Source organism: Odontesthes bonariensis, chromosome 19 (genome assembly GCF_027942865.1).
Source record: "Odontesthes bonariensis isolate fOdoBon6 chromosome 19, fOdoBon6.hap1, whole genome shotgun sequence".
NCBI classification, from domain to species: domain Eukaryota; kingdom Metazoa; phylum Chordata; class Actinopteri; order Atheriniformes; family Atherinopsidae; genus Odontesthes; species Odontesthes bonariensis.
In genome coordinates, this window is record NC_134524.1 from 15,649,346 (window position 1) to 15,672,633 (window position 23,288).

The 23,288-nt window shown below is 40.9% G+C and overlaps 1 protein-coding gene across 1 annotated transcript in view; it reads right to left on the reverse strand.

Moving 5' to 3' along the window:
* The window catches only part of ppp2r5b (protein phosphatase 2, regulatory subunit B', beta), a 53,150-nt gene extending 30,163 nt beyond the window's left edge, over positions 1 to 22,987 (reverse strand). The window contains exon 1 of the mRNA XM_075450652.1: positions 21,618 to 22,987. Coding sequence (XP_075306767.1) covers positions 21,618 to 21,810 — 193 coding nt within the window. The 5' untranslated portion in view covers positions 21,811 to 22,987. The remainder of the gene's footprint in view (positions 1 to 21,617) is intronic.
* Between the last annotated feature and the right edge of the window lie 301 nt (positions 22,988 to 23,288).

A 23,288-nucleotide genomic window follows, 5' to 3' on the forward strand; every position in this document is an offset into this window, starting at 1 on the left:
CAGTTAGTTTGCTCTTTGATGACCTGAGGTGCAACTGGTCGTTTCAGCTTGTCGTGTACCTCCCAGTTTTGTAACTTGCCACTTGCTCATGTTAGAAAAACAGGAAAAGCTGAGGGGAAGAGTTTGTGAGATGATCTGTCTCTACAGGTACCTGTATGACCAATCAAAACTCAAGAAGATATAACTGCTGTAAATGTTTCAAAATCATCAAAAACCACTTAAGCTGTTGACACTATTTAGTTTAATGTGTGTATACATATTGCTCTTCCTTTATAACTTATAATCTGCTGAGTCCAGCATATCTGAAGGGCTGGTTTAAACCATTATGGTACTGTGTTGATTTCACTATTTACATGTGCAATGACCAATACAGCAAGCATGATAGTAGCTTTAGGTACTAAAAGCACAACATCAGTACATTTATTGATTAAATGTTATATAGAGGAACTTTAAGGATGAGCTTTTATTGTACGTTCTCAGACTTTCCTGGATATACTCATAACGTATTCAACAGATTATCTGCCTCCATCAGAGGAAGGCAATACAGCTCACCAGTGACTGGGAAGCTGTCTAGACTAACTGTGCAATTGGAAAGAGGATGATCCCAGATTCATATCCACACACATATACACACACATACACACACACACACCCACACACATTTACACACGCCCAAACACAACAGGAGTGGATTAAATTTAACCCTTCTTAACCCCATGTGTAAGGGAGGCTGACTGGAGCTCTTTCAGTCCCAGACCCCCTCATCTCTTGTGGGCACACTTTGACCATCTGCTCCCTTTGGCGCAGAGTTACAAGAACAGAACGGTCCTTTGCTTGAGCTGACATGAAACATGCTCTTTTGAGAGCTTTGCAGGCTACATTTATTCATCAGTTATGTTTCCTGACACTTAGGGGTTAAATCCAGTTTAAGAGACTGGGGTTGTTTTTATATCAAAACGTCACCTCTTGTTTTTTTATCCATACCTGATTAACCTTTACAACGTGCTCTGCATAAATTTTCTCTGTGACTTCTCTATAACCTTCTCACCTACCGTGGCACAAACCTCTTTGCTTATTTGGTTTGCATCTTTTGTTGACACCCAATGAGCCACCAAGATGTACTGTGTGGCCACTTTGTTCTTGGATTGCAGCCCTTTCTGTGTGACTTGACGCAAGTGCAACAGCAAAGTTCACACATTTTCCTCACTATGTTTGTCAAAGTATAACACCAAATGGGGGAACTTCTCTACATTCTCTGTTTTCTTGTCTTTGAGCTGGTTTGAAAGCTCAACAGTACAAACTTTTCATTTCTTTCTACACCCCTCTACCTTCCTTGTCCCCTCCTTACCTGCCCTTTCCCAATCTAGCTCTCGTATCCTTCATTTCTGATTTCTCCGAAGCACCTTTTTAACTGTCTTCTCCCTCCCTCTTTCCTGCTCTCCCTCTGCAGACTGACTGTGAGGGTGAAATCTAATCCATTTTTAATGGAGAGTAATTGTACGAAAACTGCGGTGCTGGGACTGAGAAAAAAAAAAAAGAACACAGTGAGGTGAAAAGAGGAAGGGAAAGAAAACTGTGCATGTCTGTTGTAGTCAGGCAGTGTGAACGGAGGCTAAAGAAAGAGAGGGAAGATGAAGGGAATAAATAGACTTGTGGGTCATGTGAGAGCAAATGTTGGAAAGAACGAAGGACAATAAAAATGAGAGGAAAAGTGTGAGAAGATGAGAGCCGCTACACCTCCTCAGGCAAAGAGAATGAGCTGCTAAGTTGACTAAAACTGTTGTTTTAGCTGCTGATTCTAACTTGTTCTCCGCAGGCTACATACTGTATGTTGGACAATGTTTACACTTAGTAGAAGAATTCACAGTACAAAATGTGAAAATAGTGAGTGAATTTCAGGTCAGTCCACACTGATTCCTTCAATGCAGGTTTTAATATGTCAGTGCTGCAATGAGAGTATCAAGGACAATCTTAAATACAGCAAATATAGTTTTAATTCAAGACAGAACTATTTCTTTTCTAACGTTTCAAACTGGTGCTTTTGTTGTTTTTTTCAGTAACTGCTGAGCTCGGCTTTGACCATGAACTCAAAAACATGCAGCTACCTGCGTTTTTCTAAGTCTTTTCATTTTGTCTTTTCAAGATTGTTAAAATAAAGAGTCAGGGACAGCAGGTGCACAAAACTGCACTTCAGAAACCCAATTACTCTTCATGTGGGGGCTAAAATAAGAACGCTGAGGCTTTTATAACACTTTTCTTCCTGGTACAACTCAAATGACTGCGCAGATAGAGAATTTTCCAGACCAGCGCGGATTATTCTGTATAGGGTTAGGGTTATCAATTAAAAAACATTATATGACAAAAAAACTCACTCTTATGTTCATTGATCATTTTTTCCTTAGTGATGCTTTTGTTAAGAGTTTTACATTTCTTCAGTGAAAGAAATCTTCTCTTAATTCCTGTTACACTTTTTCCAAGTAAAGTTTCAGATTCCAAAAAAGTCATGTTTGTTTCATCTGATTTAGAGTAATCTCTGGGAACGGTCATAAAGCATTTTAATTCCAACCCAAAGCTTTATTTGAGCAATGTGGAAATGTACCAGGTCTGTAAACTTTAAGGCATTTGCATTAAAGAATAAATTGTTAGTAGGTTCACAGTAGTCTTAGTTTACTATTCTTACAGTTCTTTTCTGTATAATGAAAATTTGATTTGTTATTGTCCTATAGGTTCTAATGTGAATGATATCCTCAACTTTATTGTAATACTGCAACCGACATAACTCACATATGGTTTCCAAACAATTACTTTGACCATGTTCAAAGTAATGTGATTCAAGCTAATTGACAAATTGGAATAAACTAAACTCTGCTACACAGATATTTGAGGCCAAGTCTTTTCAATTTAAGACTTTTTTAAAAACAGACAAGGTGAAGGAATGAGTAACCAAGAAGACAACAAACCACAGGGGTAAAAAAGACAGCAGAAAAAAAGGGGAGAACAAGAGTAGTGAGAAGGGGATTTGTTAAAAGGAGTAGCGGCATATACAACAGAACAGTGCAAACCTATTGCAACAGCATCAACATATAAATACGCAACTCACACAGCTGCACAAATCTAAATATAGTCCTGCTGGAGAGGAATACAGAGAGGAGGAAAGGAGGGGAGGACGAATCTGAGGAAGAAACAGGAGCAAGAAGGGAGTGGTATAGGGTTAAAGGATGACATCATCCCCTTTCTCCTCCTCCCTCATTTTCTATCACTAGGTGCCTCTCTTGGTCCCTCTCTTCTTTCTCTCCATCTTTTCCTTTCTCTACTCCACCCATCTATCTCTCCTAGGCTTTTTTTTTCCCTGAATGAGCAACTACAGCTCAAGTCTTTAAATAACAGTTATTCTGTTTGGGGCTGAGTGTGTGACACAGAGAGAGAGACAGAAGAAAGGAGGACAGCTTCTTTTTCAGCTACCATCCAAACCGCCTCTGCACCTCTGTCAGTGAGCACACACACTCAATGCAAAGATTGAGTGACGCAGAGAGGCTGGGAAGGAAAAGGGGGGAAAGAGGGAGATAATAAGAGGAAGACTCAGTTAAAAATAGTCAAAGGAAGCTACAGCAGCTATTAACAGTTGAGGCGCCATGCAGTGTAAAAGTCAGGGCAGTATAAATATCACCTTAAGGGGTTTATATGACGCATTTCAAGTCTATCTTTAAATCATTTAATCCTCTTCATAACACAAGTAACGTCCACATCATTATCTTGCTCAAAAACAGCATGATTACAAAGAAGAATGAGAAGGAAGCCATGATGTGCTATCATAAATCTCCCATCTTTAGATTTTCAAAACGATTGAGGTGTAAACAGCAATTTACCTGCCAAGAAAGAACAGGACAAAGCATCCTGCAGCTTTAAATTAGAGCAGGAAATACTCAGAAGGCGTCACTTGGTGATGGTACCAAGAATAGGTAACGAGTCCAGCAGTGTATTAACATATAACATGTAAATAGAGCTACAAGTACAGCCTGTTACTGGTAAAGAAATGGGAAATATGAACACAGTTTTGACCACTTTGTGCCCACTGCTGAAAATGTGATGTTTTATTCCCCTCAGTTTGCCTTCCAGTCTGCAAAGAGTCTGCAGGAGCTGTCACCAGATTACAAACAGACTTTCATAACATTTGGTGGACATATTAGTCCTGTCCCAAGGAACAATTCATTCAATCTAATTTCTTATCTGGATCCAGAATTTTTATCTAATCGAATACATACTGACTGGATTTCATATTGTATGGGAATCATGCAGATTTCCCTTAAACTTCAGATGCAATGATATCTTTGGGTTCAGTGTTAATGGAAGTTTGTCCTATCCGGCATATGTCTAGATTAGCTATTTCGAAGTCTAAACTTGATGAAGAAATTCCAAGAGCCATATAAAGAGGCATAACTCTAATCACTGCCTCAGCTATTCTTCAAGCACCTATATTAAGAAGTCTACTATCTGAAAAATTGAAGTAACTGAAGTGAACCTCACTACCGACTAACAGAGAAAGTGATAGTCAGACCTTTGCTCAAAAACAGCTAACATATTAATACCAGCTGATTAAGGAAAGTTTAAATTCTGTGGATGAATAGCCATAAAAAAAAAAAATCCTATTTCTTTCTGTGAAGAAAGCTGTGAGAGAACATCATGTTGTGTCAAAAGAGTAAGTGGTGTACTAAACCAATCTTTACATAATCCAATGTTACTAATAATACACATTTCTACCATCCTGCATAGTGAGCAGAGACCAGCTGGGTGTTCAGGCCAGGCTTTGTATCTTTAATCTTTATTTGCTTTTTTCCCTCTATATATAATCAGCTATCACCAAGTGGATTTCCATTAGTATTGAAGCTTGCGAGTACACTTTATTTCTTTTATAATTGGTTAATCTGTTTATTATTACTTTGATGAAATAATTATTCATTGGTTTAAAATAAATCAGCATTTGTTTATTTATCATAGCCTTTTGATAAAGTCCTTTCTTATATAATGCGCTTTTAAACTCCTCACTACATAGCCTATTGTTTTAGTGAAAGAGGTCACGTATTTCTCTTGAGTTTTTCCACCTTCTTTTAGTGTGTCGCATAGCTTTTTCCAGTCCACTCTAAGGGCCTGAACAATGTAAAATGACTGCATGATGCTTGTAGAGTGGCTAATTTAGCATACCCAAAAAATAGAATAAAAACGTCAGCAGCTGTCTGCACTTAGATAAACCAAAGTATTTCAGACAGAAGGTGGTAAGCGGTGCTGTAGTAACGTACAGTATGATAAACAATGTTTCTACACATTAAAGAATGTAAGCCTGTTATATCAGACCCCCACTATAGAATTATGGGGGCTATTAATAAGTAAAATATAGGCTCTTTAATAATTGCTGATGTAAAGTACAGACAACCATGCATTGAGAATGTAAAGAAAACGTAACCAATACTCTGTATATTTGATCAGTTGTTCAAGTTTTTGTTGTGCAGAGATAAAGAATTCTCTTTCGACTGTCTCTAAATTATTCTTCATCACACTAAGGTATACTCAGGTTTCTCACCGACCTCATTTCAGCTAATTAACCTTAGCTAAAGCTACCATCTTTGCCAGATTTGTATCCATTTTGACAGCAAAATGCAAGATAGCTGAGTAATTAAGAAGAATTGAGTGGACAGAAATACTTTTCATCTGTTTTTTCATTGTTTTATGATGGATCATTGTTGCTGGGAAAAGCTTTATCACGCGTTAGCTTTCAAATTGTTCTTTCAAGGTCAATGTTACGTCGATCCATCGCATACATGTCATGTCTGTGAGTTTTTGTCATGTTTTTAGTTCAGCCATGTTTTAGGTTTTTCTCATGTCTTAGTTTTAAGTTCAGGTCTGGTCTTTAGTTTTTCCATGTTTCCCATAGTTTCTGTTGCCCTGCCATCACCTTCACTCACAACACCTGTGTTTTTCCACTCATTCACCAATCACTTCCTCAGTATTTAGTTTCCAGGTTTCCCATTAATCAGTGCCAAATCCTCACCGTCCCTCATGATAGTCACCATTATTCAAGTCAAGTTTGTACATGTCAGGTTTGTCCTTTTGTGTTTTCATAGTCCTAGTCAAGTTTTTTCTTTTTTTTTATTTATTTATTTATTTTTTTTTGTAATCCGGTTCAGCCGCGCCTGGTGTTGAATTTTTGGAATATCTGCATCCGTGTTCTATCTCCACGCCACGCATCACCACCCCAACGTGACAAAACAGGTATTTCTGATTGTTACTTTAGCTTCTGCACTTTTCTCTGCTGTGTTGTTTGCTTATGCCTTTTTTATGTTTTTACTATTCTTAGGACAAAAAAGATTGTTTCCTCTCATTCTTCTTGCAAGTACACAAGGTGTGGAGTTTATTGCTTGTGACATGAATATCATCAGAGGACATACATGAAGCTCTGTGTGGAAGTCTGCATTGCAAGACTTGGCTGAAAGACTTGAAGCAGTCTCACACCTTAATACATAATACATATACTATGGTCCACTGTTAAAAATGTTGCAGTTGTACAACAAAGGGTCAAAAATAAAAATTCCTACACTTTCTGGACTACAAAATTGTAAAATGCTTGAATGCGTAAATAATACATGGCTACATTTTGGGTTTAATGGTGCGTTCAGACCGGACGCGGTTATATATAGTAATATTTTGCCAAAGTTGGATTTTCTGAACTCACGCGAATTCGCATCTTGTCATTCGCGCGGCGGTATTCGCCTCATTTGCGCCGCCTCAAAACCGTCAATCCACATCTTTGCATTGACTTTGTATGTAATCATGTCGCGCGAAAAATTCCGGTCTGAACGCACCGTTACAGGTCACCAGTCACTCCTGTGGTTAATTTCTAATCACCAATTAACCTAACATTGATGTTTTAATGGTCTGTGGGAGGAACCCAGAGTACCCTGCGCAGATACCGGGAGAACAATCAAACTCCACAGAGATCCAGCTGATTTTTCAACCGGGGACCTTCTTGCTATGAGTCAACAGTGCTAATACAATGCCATGCATCCATAATTAGGTTTACGTAAAAAAAAAAAATAATAACATCAAGAAGGGTCCAAGTTCGAGTCCCGATTGGGGCCTTTGTGTTTGCAGTTTGCACGTCCTACCCTTGCTAGCCTGGTTTTTTTCCAGGTAGGTGCAATCCTGAATAGGATAAAGCAAGTATGGACAAATGTAACAAATTAGTTACTGCAAATAAAGCCGAACGTAATTCCTTTCAGTTGATGTGATTCAACATGGCATGAACCTTTGAGCAAAATTAATTTTTTCTTATTCTAAAAGCATTTCTAAAGCAATTTCCCCAATGTCCAGTATTTGATTGCTGTTGTTTAATCAGCTTTGTGCAGCTTCAGTAGCAGTACAAGAGCATATTTAAGAGTGAACAGCTACGAAGATGAGATTTGTGGTAATTCAATCAGAGAATGTATATGCCCGAGCATCATTGTATTCCTTCAGGAATCAGCCCTTTCTTCAGTGACACAGCAGTGAGTGTGGTTATTGCATTGTTTGTCCTTTCATTACATCTTCTCCCCTGCAATATCCTCTGCCTTTTTTTTTTTTTTCATTCTTTATCTCACCGTCTCTCCTTCTCTCACTGTCCCTTCTCCACCTGTCAACTTAATGTTCAGTCATTTCCTCTTTCCTCGTCCACTCCATTTCTTTCATCACCCCCTCCCTTCACTTTCCTCCCCACTCCTCCCTCTTAATTGATCTGAAACAGTCAGAGAGCAAAAACTACTCCATGCCTTCTGTAATGCCTTCGGTAACCTAATATCAGACCCATCCAGCTGGCCCTAACACACGCACACACACAATCATTCAATCGCCCACATACAATCTGTGTGAGAGGGTGACCACTTTACTGTAAACACCACTTTTAAAACAGAACCTTCTGTACATTAATTATCACAATGTGGACAAACACACAAGCAGGACAAATGAAAATGAAAGCACACACAGGTTAACAAGTAAACACCTTGCATGGGATGATGTTACATTAAATAGACTACATTTCCAACTCTGACAAACAGTATTAATTTAAAAAAAATAGAAAGTAATCATATCTAGACAGCAAAACCTGAAGTGCTCAGTGAGTGGTGGTACTGACGTGGTAATGCATAGCTGTAAGAAACACAGTATAGAATATAGACAGAAGTCTTGTTTCAGAAAGGGACATGATTTATTTATTTATTTATTTATTTTTTCAACCTAAGGGCTACTACCTTTTTGTTAAATGGACACCAGGTCACACATGGGAGAAAAATGTTAACTACAAGAGAGCCATCATCGACTCCATCTCTATCTATAATTTAAAATACAATATCAATTTTTAATTTTGCCAGTTCCAATAACCTTTGCTAATGCAATACTTCAAACGTCCATGTTCTTGCTTCTAGCCTGAATAATACACTGTTCTCATAAGATTTACTGTAACAAACACATCCTTGATCTGTCACATCCTGTCACCTTTGTTAAATCATTCATACTTAAGGGGGTTGGGCAAAGTCTAATCCAACCATGAACTTTTCTTAACTCTGAGCAGTACTTTCATTTCATTTACCTAACATGAAGTTTTAGTAAATGCAAAAACTTTACCAAATACTTTTGGTACCTAAATTGGCTATGGCTGAAATCAGAGTGAAACACCAAGTAAACAAAAAATTCTACAAGTCCAAAAATAGGATGTATAACAAAGTGTACAAAAAAAAAGTGCAAAAGTGGTCTGTTAATGGGTTCCATTTTAACTCCGAAGTTGGAATTGGGAAAATGAACTGAACATGAAATTGGATTTTCAACTCAGAAAGTTGGAAAAACCTCACAAGATTCCCCCTTTAAAATCCAACATGTCAGTTTGTGTCTCATTAAATCAGTCGCACGCATCCTGCTGTCCAACCTCTATCAGTGAGCACACTGACAAACGTTATTTGTATGTGCATAAAATTGCGTAATAGTTTTATATTTACATTGTCAGTGAGCAAATCCTACTGGTTTTCCAACTTCCAGCTCAGAGCTCCCAAGTCTGAAGCAAATCCATCACAAAATCTAGTCTGGTCCTGATCTAGTCCACCAAATATTCAAACCTCCAGACGGACACCTTTTTGAAAGTAAAAGCACTGTGTCTTCAAACACACTTCAAAAACTGAAAATGTACCTGATGATGGGGGCAAATGATTAAGGTTGAGGACCTGTTACCAATTTCTTATCATTTTATAGCACATCAAAAAATTTTATAAAAATATAATCTTGAAATTCAAAGAATATTTTCCTCAGTCAAACAGCTGTTCGGAAAAGCATGGTCAGAGTGGTCAGATGTAAACCTTATTCTGTTTTGGGGTTTTTTTCTACTTCAAAGTTTTTATTGTTTTATTTAAACATCTGACTTTAAAGCCTTTTTTGAACCAACATGATGCGGCATAAAGAAAAAGATATTCTCCCTTAACTTGACTAGAATTTATGAGGCGTTATTTGGGTTTCAGTGTGCATGTCTAACTGCATGTTTTCCTTCTAATCCCTTCATTGTTGGCTGTGAAACTGGCCCCTTTTGAGCACATTATGAAACACAAGCAGCAGTGTATTTTTGTACATTTGTAGACAGCAGTGGGAGCATTTGAAATGCATTTCATATCAGAAACAGAAGGCTTGCAAACGCATACTTTGACCTGCTTAACAGCATTCAGCAGGCTGATGGCATAATCAGGCAAATACTGCAAAAGAGGCAACAGTAGCTGCAAAAAGACTGGCTGCCTGCTGGTCTGCAACACAGATCCTTTTTTCTTGAGAGTATGAAAACAATAACTGATACTTCACAAAAGCATCTTACGCTAAAATGTGACAACATTTCGGTCTTCCTGTCCTCCAAACATCTGTTTCTCTTTGCAACAAAGTCTGATTCATTTACATTATCTGTAGCACTCATCTAATATCTACAAACTGTTTCGAGGCTTTTAGAGACACTTAAACACTACCACTAACCAGCATAATGGGTTTTGTGCAGGTGCAGTAGATTTAACACTCTCTAAGCTAACACAACATCCTTCAGAGCCTGACCGTGTTTGAAGCCAACCAGCAGGCCTTTAAAAAGCCACTGCTGCTGGCAGACAAGATGGAAATGTCAAGGACAGAGAATAATGTACACTCCTATTTACTTATCAGGATACTTATTTTAAAAGGTTGAAATATTGCAAGGTTTGATGCTTGCTTAATAATATGGATTTCTTGATTGGAGTGATATTCTATTTGTTGTGCTGTTTTGAGGATTCAGCCCCAAGATATAGGCCTGTTTCTGCGATGCAGGTTTGCTGCTTTCACATTGGTATAGGGTAATAATAAACAACTAGGTGTACATTTTATAATGGGGGGGGAAAATCATAATTGACTGTAAGAATCAGCTGTGGTAAACTTTTTTTTTAAATTTATTTTTGCTTCATCGGCTGCTCTTTTCCAGATCAAATGATGAGGCTGACCAAATGTATCTATCTTCTGTAACTGTGACAACAAACTCGACCCTCTGGTGGCACTCAGTTTTCAGGAATAGCTTTCATATGATCATCTTCTGACTTCTAAATACAGATGCACGTTTGCTCATGGCCTGATTGTTTCTGCGAAAAAAGAAGGGAAGCACATTGATGGTAACCTTTTTAATAGAACCACCAAGCCATTACATTCATAATGTCTGGGGACTTTCTTAATACCATCCCGTGCCTATGCCATTTGCTGTAGTTAGAAATGCAATGAGAGCAATTAAAAGTGTTCAGTAGCGAATGCTGGCAGAATGTGCCGCTGGGTCGGGATGAGCCGAGAGTCGGCATTGTGGGCCTTCTCTTTGAGCTCGTGCTGAGGTAGCTGCTGGAGGCCACAATGTTCCCCAAGATCTCAAGATAGATCTGAAAGCATCCCATGATCACTGTTTGCATAAAAAACACACAAAAATGCACACTAAGCCCTTAATAAATATTCGACTACAACACTTTTTCTTCATCCTCAGTCAATTCAGACTACGATTAATGACCTACTGCAGATCAAAAACCCAAAAAGGTCGACCCCTGTTCCCAACTTGCAGCCTAATCATAATAACATTTCAACCTGCAGTGAAGATGCATTTACTTTTATCTGAACTGTTCAGGTCTCTAATTGCAGAGATATAAATACATTTCGCCTGCTCTGATTCTGTTTCTACTCGGTGTTAATATTTCTGCATATGGCAATTAGGCTTCTACTGTGTTTGGGCTTCATTGTTTCATAACCTTGACGATGATGCATCTTAACTTCCAGTGCAGGCCTCACCAAAAGATGAAAAAGGGATGAGGAGCAAAAGTCTACAAATTAGCTGCAGACTAGGGATAGAAACCGAGTCCTTCTCAGGGTCAGAAGCTAGCAATACAGTGCTACCTTGCTGAATGTAGTTGTGGCATCATGTTGAAATAGTGGGTTAAAAAATCCCCCAAATCCCCTGAAGCCACATTTGTGCAAACTCGCTGGTGTGGGAGCAGGCCACAAATCTTGATCGCAAGTTTGTAAGTCTGCTGAATAGATGCTGGGCAGGAATGTGACCTTAAGTCTGGTTAGCCTGCCAGCGACAGAACAACACCCGTGACCGAGCTGGTGTCTGGGGCCCCAGGGGAGTGCATCGCAGCTGGGGAGAGCTACGAGCCTGTTCTCTGGTAAGACAGAGAGCTGCAGTGTAACTGAAGATACAGAGGACAACAACCGGGAGAAAGCAGAGGACTCACCCAGTGATCAACTCAGATAAATTTACAACAAACAGCATCATCTTACAAAATATTACCTGTTCTGAACAGTGATGCCATTGTCTGACAATTACAAGGCTTTTACAATTGAATCATTTCTACTAGGTTATAGATGATTAATTAGTATGTCAACTGAAAGAAACTGATTACTTCAGACCAAAAACATGTAATCAGTTTGAATATTTGCTTGTTTCTTTGCATTTGATTGAACCCTTTAGGTTGTGGATTGCTGGTAGATCGATAAGTACAGGCAAGAGTAAGAAGATAACCACAGGCAGTTTGATCTACTTAACTACTTTCCAGAGCAATTACATCCCATGACCATTTTTACTGGAAAGCACCCTCAAGTATTTTATTTCTCTGCAAGAAAAGAGCCGAGGCAGAATTTTATCTCCAGTGTGGTTTTTTCTGTCAGAAACATTACACAAGATGGAATTTCATGGAATATTTTGGAAAGATGGAGTAAAGGGAAAACGAAGCACATATCCACTAAAATATTGGATCCATTCCTTTAAATTGGTCTTAGCAGTGAGGATTGAGCCCTCCTTGTGCATCTCAGGTTATTTAACGTGATGATTAAAGATGTTATTATATGTAATTAAAGATGTTAACTGAAACGAATGTTCATCTATCATTCAAATGAAATTTTTGTCTTTTTCTAAAACCATCAATCCAACTTGAACTAAATTTTCCGGGCATAACTTGTTAAAACGGCCATTTAAAAGTGTGAATTATGTGGCCTTTGGTGCGAAATTGGCCACACGACCGTGACGTCATAGGGTTGACTCCCTTATTTGCTAATATGGCTGGCTGCGAAAACAACATACATTTGATGGACTTATATCTCATAAAGGAACCAAAATTCTGATACAAACATCAGCAGGTCGAAAGAACACACCTCTAACATTATGTGGAAAAACTTTCGTTGAATTTAAGCCACACAAATCGATTTAGTATCTATATTGTAGAGGCTCTCTGCACCTCCCGTATGGGTAATGGAAATTAATGAAAGTTACCATTTTTGGCACAGGATCGACGGGCACAAAACAGCCATCGCTCCTACTACACGCTGATTATTATTAAGATGTTATCAATCAAATGACACAATAGTGTATGTTTGCTGTGGTAAACTGGAAAAGATTTGAACATGCCGGTTTCGCAGATATGGCATTCTGCTGCGCTGTCTTTGACACGTTGAAACCTAACGAAGTGGCACTTTGAAATCCAGCCACTTAAAAAAAACGTATGTGATAATAACATGGTTTTAATGTAAGCTTAATAAACAATGGCGTGGATTAACGGGTCGGAGATCCTCCAGTGCGCGGCCCCAGTGCGGATCCTCACGGGTCGGCGGCAGGGAGATGGGCACCTGGCCTCGGCACGACTGACAGCAGCCATCGGTAGGACTGATCCACGGAGCCTCGGATGTCGTAGCCGGCGCAATCACCGGAGAGACCAGACAGCAGATGGCGAGCGTTGTTGGTGGAGGGCGAAGCCAGGTGGGCTTTCAGCCGGCATATTACTCCACCTCTCTTTCCACGTCTTCTGCGACGGCTGTTGCGTGGCAACCGACCAGGTAGATGCCATAGGGTAGTCGTCCACTATTCCGGCACGTCAACTTAACTCGCCGGATTGGATGCCTAGTCTCGCCGTGTTGCTACTGCAGTGGGCGTGTACAGAGGGGCTTGTATACGAAGTTGTAGATTGAACATACGGGCTCCGGGGGAAAGTAAATAACTTGTGATTTTAACCAACCGAAGTTTCTCCCTCTAAAAATTTGAGTTTTGGAGGGAAATGAATGTGTATAAATAGTCAGCAATGGAACATTATTTCGTATTTCACCATGGCTGTGGATCTGCGAGCGAGGAGAGCTGCTGTGCTGCTGCTGCTGCTGAGCCGACACAGGAGATCACATGATCTACTGTCATTGGATAACGCACTCCGTCAGCCGTGGCAAATTTGCATAAAGTTCGGCCGAGCCCAACTTTTTGACGTGCCGCAGGTCCGCCGCTCGCCGTGCCGGAATCCCAGCATGCTTTGCGAGCACGGCGACAACGATCGGCCGGATTTCATTGAAAATGAATTGAATGCGTTGGATACGGCTTGACGTGCCGGAATAGTATGGCGTGATCTTTGTGCCACCAGGTTGAGCGCGCAGTGACACTGATTTGAGGGCACAGATCTATCTGAAGGAACAATAATTTTAAGCGTGTGCGTATGAATCTCACACACGCTCGCTCATAGGTGCTCGGACACGCGCTCAACTCTGACAAACTGCTCGCTCGAACGGCACTCTGCTCGCGCTCGGCTCTATCTCTCTGCTCGCTCGCGGCTCTGTCTCTGCGCTCGCAACTCTGTTAGTTGTATATAAATGAGCCACGCCACCAGCCAATCACAGACTGGTAGTTTTCACAGACTGGTATTTATGTGATAAATAATAAAAAAATAAAAGAGGAAGAATTGTAATAATCATGTTAAAACTGGTGTAGTTGGGTGCTAGCTAGTTAGCCTACTGATTACTGTTGTAGGGTGTCACAAATATTTTAGAGAAAGAAACCTAACATCACCTTTTTTATTTGTTTCTCTTTATATTCTTTTGTGTATTTTTAATGCTTCTTCCACTCCCTGCTGCAATGCTTTTATTTTATGTAAAGCACTTTGAATTGTTTTGTACATGAAATGTGCTACAAATAAATTTGATTTGATTTTGATTTGATCAAAATCTAAAATGGTAGAAAAATAAAACTACACCAGCTTAGGAAATTAAATGTTTGATTGAAGTGGTTGTTTTTACCTAGTAAGTTATGAACTATAGCAGCTGACCCACAGTGGATTTTTTTAAACTTTTAAACTTTAAACTGATCAATTGTGTTATTGGTTTAATCTGTAATGGTTACTGGTTTGACAAAAAAATATAACATCTAGTTTAATTCCTTTAGGGTGATGGTAGAAGTTCAATTGAGTCTGCACTGCAGACTCTGCAGTGATTGGCTGGTGGCGTGCCTCATTTACATACAACTAACAGAGTTGCGAGCGCAGAGACAGAGCCGCGAGCGAGCAGAGTGAAGGCGGTAGCATGGTTGCCGCGTCTGTCACGGCGGTGTCGCACCGTGACGTCAAAATGACGTATCAGGCCTGGCGCTTCCCTTGAAAAGACGGCGCAGCGCGTTGTCGTGCACCAGTCGATTTTTGTTACTTGGCGGCGCCGAGCACAACGAACCGGATGGACTGTTGTGAGACCAGGCTCAGTGAGGAGGTGCGTTTGTACAGACAGCTGTACGAAACTGCAGTGAAACAGCACAGGGAGCACGTAAACTCCCAAAACTGGTTCACAGAGATGGGCAGAACTTTGGGGAAAGAGGGAGAGTTCTGTAAGAATGTGTGGAAGAAGCTACGGGACAGATACGTGAAGGCAAAGAAGAGGGCAGAGACTCTGTTGATGCCGGGGGCTTCAAACCTTCACCTCTTTTAACTGAATTAAAAAATTAAAATGATCCGAAAACTGCAGCAGTATCATTAATTACAGTATTCCTGCTCTTGACAGTGGCATTGTTTTCTTCTCCACTTTCGTGGTTGTAGAGTAGAGGTAACCTTCACGTAGCAGCGCCACCTCTGTGACGGAGAAAATTGCAACTACTGGCGGGCAACGACTTGCGCCACTATATAGGGTCCTATGGCGGGCACGAACTCGTGACGTCATCAACACCGCTCGCGCGAGCGGACGCGGCAACCATGCTAGAGCCTTGAGCCGTTCGAGCAAGCAGTTTGTCAGAGTTGAGCGCGTGTCCGAGCACCTATGAGCGAGCGTGTGTGAGATTCATACGCACACGCTTAAAATTATTGTTCCTTCAGATAGATCTGTGCCCTCAAATCAGTGTCACTGCGCGCTCAACCTGGTGGCACAAAGATCACGCCATAGAATAGTGGACGACTAAGTGCAGACCGAGCAGTCCCCTGCTTCCGAGCAGCAAACACCGTAACAGGTGCAGCTATCGGCAGGCGGCAGCAGGCAGTAGGCAGTGATACGATCCACCGTGCTCTTGTCTTTGCCTTCTCCTTGTCAGCCTCAGTTCCAGTATTTTTTAGTTTGGGAAACATGTGCAGAGAGATGCCTTCAGTGAAGCTGCTATTTTTGCAACTAACACCATTTGGCCCTCCAGCAACACAATATTTTCCACCGTGCTTTGATGTCTTAGCCATAGACGCCGCCATTACAGTTAGACGACTAGAACTTCTGTCAACCCTATGACGTCACGCATAAAAAAATGAATTCGCACAAAAAGACAAAATGTGGCTCCTTTTGAGCCCGTTTTAACATGACTTCCCGGATAAATTATTATCCAGACAATATCTCATTTTAATCGCAAGGCTTGGAACCTTTAGAATCAGCAGCAAAAACTGTGAAATTCCAACAATTAAAATTTGTTTCATAAGTCCTTTAAAGAGTAGAGACAGAAAATTAGGTAGATGCTTTGACTGTGTCTGACAGCATTTTGATACCCATCAGGTGGCTCTTTTACTGTGGGAAAGCTGACATTAAACATCTTAATTTGCCTGGCTACCAAAGAAACCCCCCTGAGTCACTGTGACTCAATCTTTATCTCATTCGGGGTCCTGTCTAAAATTTTCAGCTGCGCTCACACTAAAGTTCCATTTTTAGCAAGAAAACGTTGATCAAGATCAAAGACGTTCTAAAAGTGATAAGGGCGGAGATTAATCTCAGGTTTTCATAAAAAAAAAAGATATGTAGATATAAACAGCATGAGCGTCGGCAGAAATGTGAGATTGTGTTAGCGCTTTATAGAAAATTGCGTCTGGAGCAAGACAGTGTCTTACCAGAAGGGTGTTCTCAGAAATAGATCTTGATGGATCAGCTCGCCATTAATTCCATATTTCAAACAAGTATATCCAATCATATAGACATAAACCGTCCACTGCAGAACATTGCAGCCACTTTGAAGCTAAGAACTGGTCCAGGAGCACACTCTCCGGAAAGATTAAATCCCTCTGCATGTATGTAAGTGTATATGTGCGTGCACACACGCTGCAGGCCAGTGGCTAAACACGAAAACACTGTGCAAGGGATTTATATGGATCCAGCTTTCATCGCTCATCTATTGATTAATTGGCTGCCTCGACCATCCCTGCAGTTCCTTGATCAGCCAGTTCAGCGTTCCAGATCATTTCTCTGTTTACTGGAGACTCCGAAGGACAGCATCTAACCTCAAGATCACATTGTCCATCTATTATTACTCGTGGGGGAGCCGGAGCCTGTCCCAGCTAACATTGGGAAAGAGGCAGGTTGGACTCCTGACTACGTTAGCTGTCCGTCACAGGTCTAACACAGGCATACAGACAATCACACACACTCACATTCACTCCTTTATCCAATTTAAAGTCACTAGCTAATCTGACTTCAGGAGGAAACTGGAGCAGTCAGAGGAAATCTATGCAAAACTTAGAAGCTTGAACCTCTTTGCAGAGCAAAGCAAGGCCTTCACATTATCTGTGCGTTCTGAAACGATTTTTAAATATTCTTATCAGTAAAATCTGTGTGTTGTTATCCTTGTGCTTCATCCTGAGAGCAGGATGCAGGCTGTTATTAGAGAAACACTTAAACGTCTGGATTTGGTACAGAAAACCTGCCCTGAAACTGAAAGGTAAGTCAATGTCTGGTACAGCACAGAACTCTGGGACAATTTGCTTACATTAAGGTTGAACCAGACAGCTGAGTGTATGCATTTGTCCATAATCCATTATAGGTCACACATAATGGAGCTGCTTACAAATAACGTTGAAGGATTACTTGCTCCTTTACAAATTCAGAAAAATCAGCTAAAGCAAAAGTGGGGATTATCTGATTTTGTAGGTTTTGGTGCATAACAATTAGAAAGAAAATAGAATTAATTCCTAGAAAAAAAAAAACAGAAACATGCTAAAATTTTTAACATCAGTTTCCAACGTTTTGAACATTACATAGGCAAGGCAAGGCAATTTTATTTGTAGAGCACAATTCATACACAGGGCAATTCAAAGTGCTTTACAGCTACATAAAATCACAAGAAGGCAATAAAACCATTAAAAAGGAATTAAAAAATAAAAGAAAGAAATTAAAAAAGAAATAAATTTAAAACCCGTTAAAATAATCATTAAGTAATTTAAAAGTGAAGAGTGCAGGTAAAATACTTTCAGGTGTCATATGCACAGCTAAATAGAACTGTAGAACTGTGTAGAACATACACTCATTCACCACCTTGACTCCCAGACCTTTAATGTCCACCCCGCTACATTTTTTCACTTCCTGTTCCAAGAAATTCCTGGGGATACTGTGCTGCATTTGGCAGAGGAACTGACCCACAAACTGACTCGGTTTTGCTCTTCTGAAAGTTTTGCTGTTGCCTTGACGTTCCCTTTCTTGGTCCAGTTATAAAAAGCTATTTTAAAGGCAGATACTGTACAGTATATTTCACACATAGGTAACACATCCACAAGGATGCAGGATGTGACTGGATTTCACAGACAACACGCACACAATACTGCACATTACGGATAGTCTGCACAAAGTATCAATTCTTTGCTATACAGAGGAGTTTGTGAACAACTCAGTGACTACAAGGTGCCCAGGTCCCGTGGCTGCTAAACGAACCCAAATCATCTACCCTCTACCTGCGTGCTGCACAGTAGGTCTGAGGTGTTTGTGCTGATATGCTGTGTTTGGTTTTCATGAAACACGGTGTTGTGAATTATGACCAACATGGAAGTCTTGTGGTTTGTTCGGATGCAACTTTACAAAGCCTTGTTGCCATGTTCTTTAAGGAAATAAGAGGCTTTCTCCTGCAGCCCTTCCAAACAAGTCATACTTGTTCAGTCTTCAGCTAACTGAGGCCTGTAAAGTCTTAGATGTATCCCTTGTATTTTTTTGCAGTTTTTCTGAGCATTGCAACGTCTGACTTTGGGGTGAACTGGCTGGGACACGTCCATGCCTGGGATGATGGCAAATGTCTTGAATTTTTCCGCTTGAGGATAATCTTTCTGACTGTACAGTCATTGTACTCAGAAAGGGTTTTATAGCCCCTACACAGATTGATGGGCAGCAACAATTGCTTCTCTAAAATCACTGCTGATGTCTTTCCTCCTTGGCATTGTGTTAACTCACACACAAATGCACCACACCAGCAAACTGCCAAAACGTCTGCTTTTATAGAGGCCCCCACACTGAATGATGATCAACTAATCCAGTGTATTTGATTAGCAGCACCTGGCTGCTACTTACCTGCTTAATTTTTATGGAGGCTTTTAAAGGTGTACATATTTTTTTTTATACAATGCTTCTGCATTTCGGCTTAGTATTTGTTTAATGAATATTGACATGATGTAATACCCCATGTGCTGTTGTTCATCAGAGTTTGTGTTTACCTAATTTTAAGACCTGGTGAAAATCAAATTATTTTTCATTATGGCCAGATATGAAAAAAAAAAACGATAGAAGTGGGTGCAGGTGTACTTTCATTATCACATGGCTGTATGTCAATTATCAGTAAAAATTGTTGTTGTCATATCTTCCTTTTTTGTTAAATGCCACATCATTTAATGACTCTCATCATATTTAGTCTGACTCTTGAAGCAAAAAAGGTTGTCTGCTGTAAACGGGAGGAGTGGTTCAAGATAGCAGAGGGAACGTGATTCTCTGAAGGGAAAAACACCCACAGGTCTGTCTACACATGGCCCACATAATGCCTGTTAGACTTTCCCACAGCAGACATTTCTCCTGCACCAGTGCTGCAGGATCTTACTATCAGTTCCTCCAGGGGATCCAGGAACAGTGCTGCAGCAGTGCAGTAGCCATGTAATAACAGGGACTGCTGCCTACCGTATGATAACAGCAGCACATATGCAAAGACAGGTCTGAATTAAAGGTGCTGCTCAGATGCAATAAAAACCCTCCATCACTGTGGTGCACTTACAACTCATTCACGCGCCTGAGGGGAAGTTAAAGCCTGGGGAAATGAGGTGTAAAAACACACAAGAGCATGCACCTCAAACAATCTCTAAAAGCAGAAATCTCTGCTCTCCGTATAGGGTTAATGGGAAAAGATTACAGGCTGCATGAAAAGGAGAGTGACCTTATAAAGAGGGGGAAGTATGAAGAATCTGCATTTGAACTGCAAACATAGGTGAAAGATACAGAGGACACACGATGCAGAGCTGTACAGATAGAACAACAAGTGTATAAAAAGGAAGGAAACAGATCGAGCTTGTTGGTGAGCAAAAGAGAGAAGGTACAAAAGTATTGATTTGTCTGACGTGTACTCGCTGCCTAAACACAAAGTCTGGTAAAAAAGTATATGTTCTGTTAAAGCAGCGGTGCAATAAATAAATGGAGGAGCCAGTTCACTCTTTTAATATCAGTTGCTATCCAACCAACCAAACATCAGAAATGCAAACACTTGTGCAAATCTTTAAATGTCATCCAAAAACAATCAGTCAGTTCACAGCTTGATTAGTCAACTGCTCATTTCAACGTTTGCGTATTCATTTAGCTATTCTTGTCCCTACATTTCCACACCCACCACCACGCAGAACTCCCCTGCAGTTGTTTGCAGACTCAGAACATAATCAGCAGGAGCTGCAAACTACATACTCTGGATCTGACAGCTAATGGGTTCCACATCTTTTGCAGCATCATGCCTTTAATCGGCTAGACTCGCTCACAGAGTGCTCAAAGTGGCCTCTGTGTATTAACAGCAGCTCTGGGACTAGATCTATGGCAACAACACACCTGCAACTACTGCAGATCCTTGCGTCTTTATGATGCATGTTGTACTAGTGTGAATGTCGAGAACTTCACACAAGCCACATTTGGTATGAGAGTATTTCATGTTTTATATGTTTCTTGGTTGAGGTTCACTCAAGGAGGCAGTTAAGAAGCCTATCTTACCCACAACAGTGGTCTGTCGAGGGGGAAAGGCCTCAAGACGGAAGAGTTTCTCCCATTTCCCAAATCAACCAATCAAGGCAACAAGCTGACATTTAATTGTGCTGGGATTCAGTGGAGATGAAGGTTGCCCATGCAAAGCATATTCTATAAAGGAATATATTCTTTAAAAAAAAACGAAAATATTCAAAATTACAACGTTTGACAAAAATGAAATATAGAACAGTTGGGAACAGTAACATTCTCTGTTAGTTTGCTTTTGAATTGTCTCTTCATTCTGATTTTGATTGACTGGAAATAAGGTGACATAAAATTGATCATCTCCCCAGTCTTTGACATTTAATCAGGTTGCCTTTGTAAAAGGCAACAATGTTGCAGTTGTGGCTTCTCCCATTTAGGAATTCACTGTTGTTTTAATTAATTGTGAACTGAATGCATCCAACTTTGGGTTGGGGACTAAATAAATTAAATGTTCAACTTGTTATCTTGTTCTGTTGACTATCTGAATAGGCATTTTTTTTGCCTGTTTGTTTTTTCTTTTTTTACAAAGGAACAAAGCATAACAAAACTCTTGCTAATCACATAAACTGTTGTAAGAACACGCCATGACAAATTTATCTGTTGCATAAATCAAAGCCACTGTTATCTGCTCTACTGGTCAGAGAGGACAAGGACAGGGGGGTAATATGTATTAGACACCTATCAATAGAGAATAAAATATTTCACTGTCAACAGTGATCAATGGATGTGTTATGTCAGCTCATCTAAGTGACTTTCGTGAAAACAGTGCAAACAGTGAACTTGGCAGACCTTTCATCCGTCCATGATAATAGTGTTGTCATCTGACATTGACCAACAGCTCCTACAGTAAATTGGTGTCTCACCTTTGAGCAGGGGCAGCGGGGTGAGCTCCACCTGGGTGCTCTGGTACCGGAACTGGGACGAGCTGTGGGACCTTCTCTGCCGTGCTCTCCGCATGGACCTCCGCGGGAAGCCGTCCACCTTCTCCGCGGAGGGTACCGAGAAGCTGGTGGTCGGCGAGGATGGGCTGGACGGGGGCAGCTTGGTCGTCTCCATGATGGCTGTAGATAACGGTGGTGCGTGCGTGCGTGTGTGCGCGCTGAGTGCGTAAAGAGGCGTTTAAGAGGATGTATGGGTGAATGGATGAGAGGATGGAGAGGTGGGTTGCTTTCTGAATCACAAATGGATGATCAATTGATCAGAATGAATAGACGGTCGATAGGTGGTAGTGGAGGAAAAAGAGGAGGGGGAGGGAGGAGAGGGGTGAGAGATAAAGAGGGAGAGAGGTGCAGAGGCGGAAGAGAGGTGAGGAGAGAAAGAATTTCTGGATGTCCAGTCCCGTGCTGCGCGCCTCGCTGTCTCTATCAGAGTCGAACTGGAAATGGCAGCAGCATCCCTGAAATCTTCTGTTTTGTTACGCACGGATGAAAAATCGCTTGTGTATCATCCCCCGTGCAGGAGTATCCTGTGCAGCTACCAGATGATGCTCAGACAGGCGCGTCTCATCAGACGCACACGCCTCTGCTGCTGTATTGGCGTCACACTCAGACTAAGTCATCGGCCTAAATCTAGATATTTATATGTTATCATACAGCAGAACTCCCACTGAAAATTCACTGCAATCAGACACCTAATAAAGCTAATCAACCTCTGGCCATCCAAGTCAGAACAAGCAAATGGACTCCAGCTCAGTTTACAGTTTATTCTCTTCGATTATTCTCCTTATCAATAGGACAACTGGCCGGTCCTGGCGGTGAATGATGATATCATAAAATCATCAATCTGGGCCCACCTCGGCTGCCGCATCACTGTTGTCCTTCTTGTTTTTATCGGATCCTCTCTCGGCCGTTACAAGCCTGCTTATTCTTGATATTTTTTTCTCAGAGGTCGATGATGATGTTGTTCTTGTCGAGCTTAATTCCACACTGCCTCCTCCGCCTCCTCCTGCGCTCCTCCAACCGTATCGGGGTGGAGAAACAAACGGTCCCTCACCGCGCCGACATGTGCAGGTCCTCCGCCAGCGGCCGATGCAACGCCGAGCCCCGCAGCCCAGCTCCGTCTCTCCCTCCGCGACGAGAAGACGGGGAAATATGAAAGGAACGGAGAGGAGCCGCTCCACCGTGCAGCAAAAAAGCTGGAGGCCTCTGTTATACAATAGCACCCCGTGTGTGTATGTCAGACTGATGCGTTTGGCTTCTGTCCCCCTTCTCGGTTCCCGTTATCCGGTTGTCTTACAGCGCCTCAGCGAGCTGCGTCAATGTGCACACAGCGAGTCAAGAACACAGGAAATGTGGCATTCCGCTTTTCAAAATAAAAGTAAGACGGTTCATAAACCCACATTTGTACATACAAAGAAACAAACACTCCTTTGTTTCCTTAAAGAATATAGGCAACCACCTTAGTTTAGTTGGAAAGCTATTAGAATAAACACAAACATATTAAAGGATAGGTATGCACAATTTGAGTATAATCAAATCAAATCAAATTTATTTGTATAGCACATTTCATGTACAAACAGTTCAAAGTGCTTTACA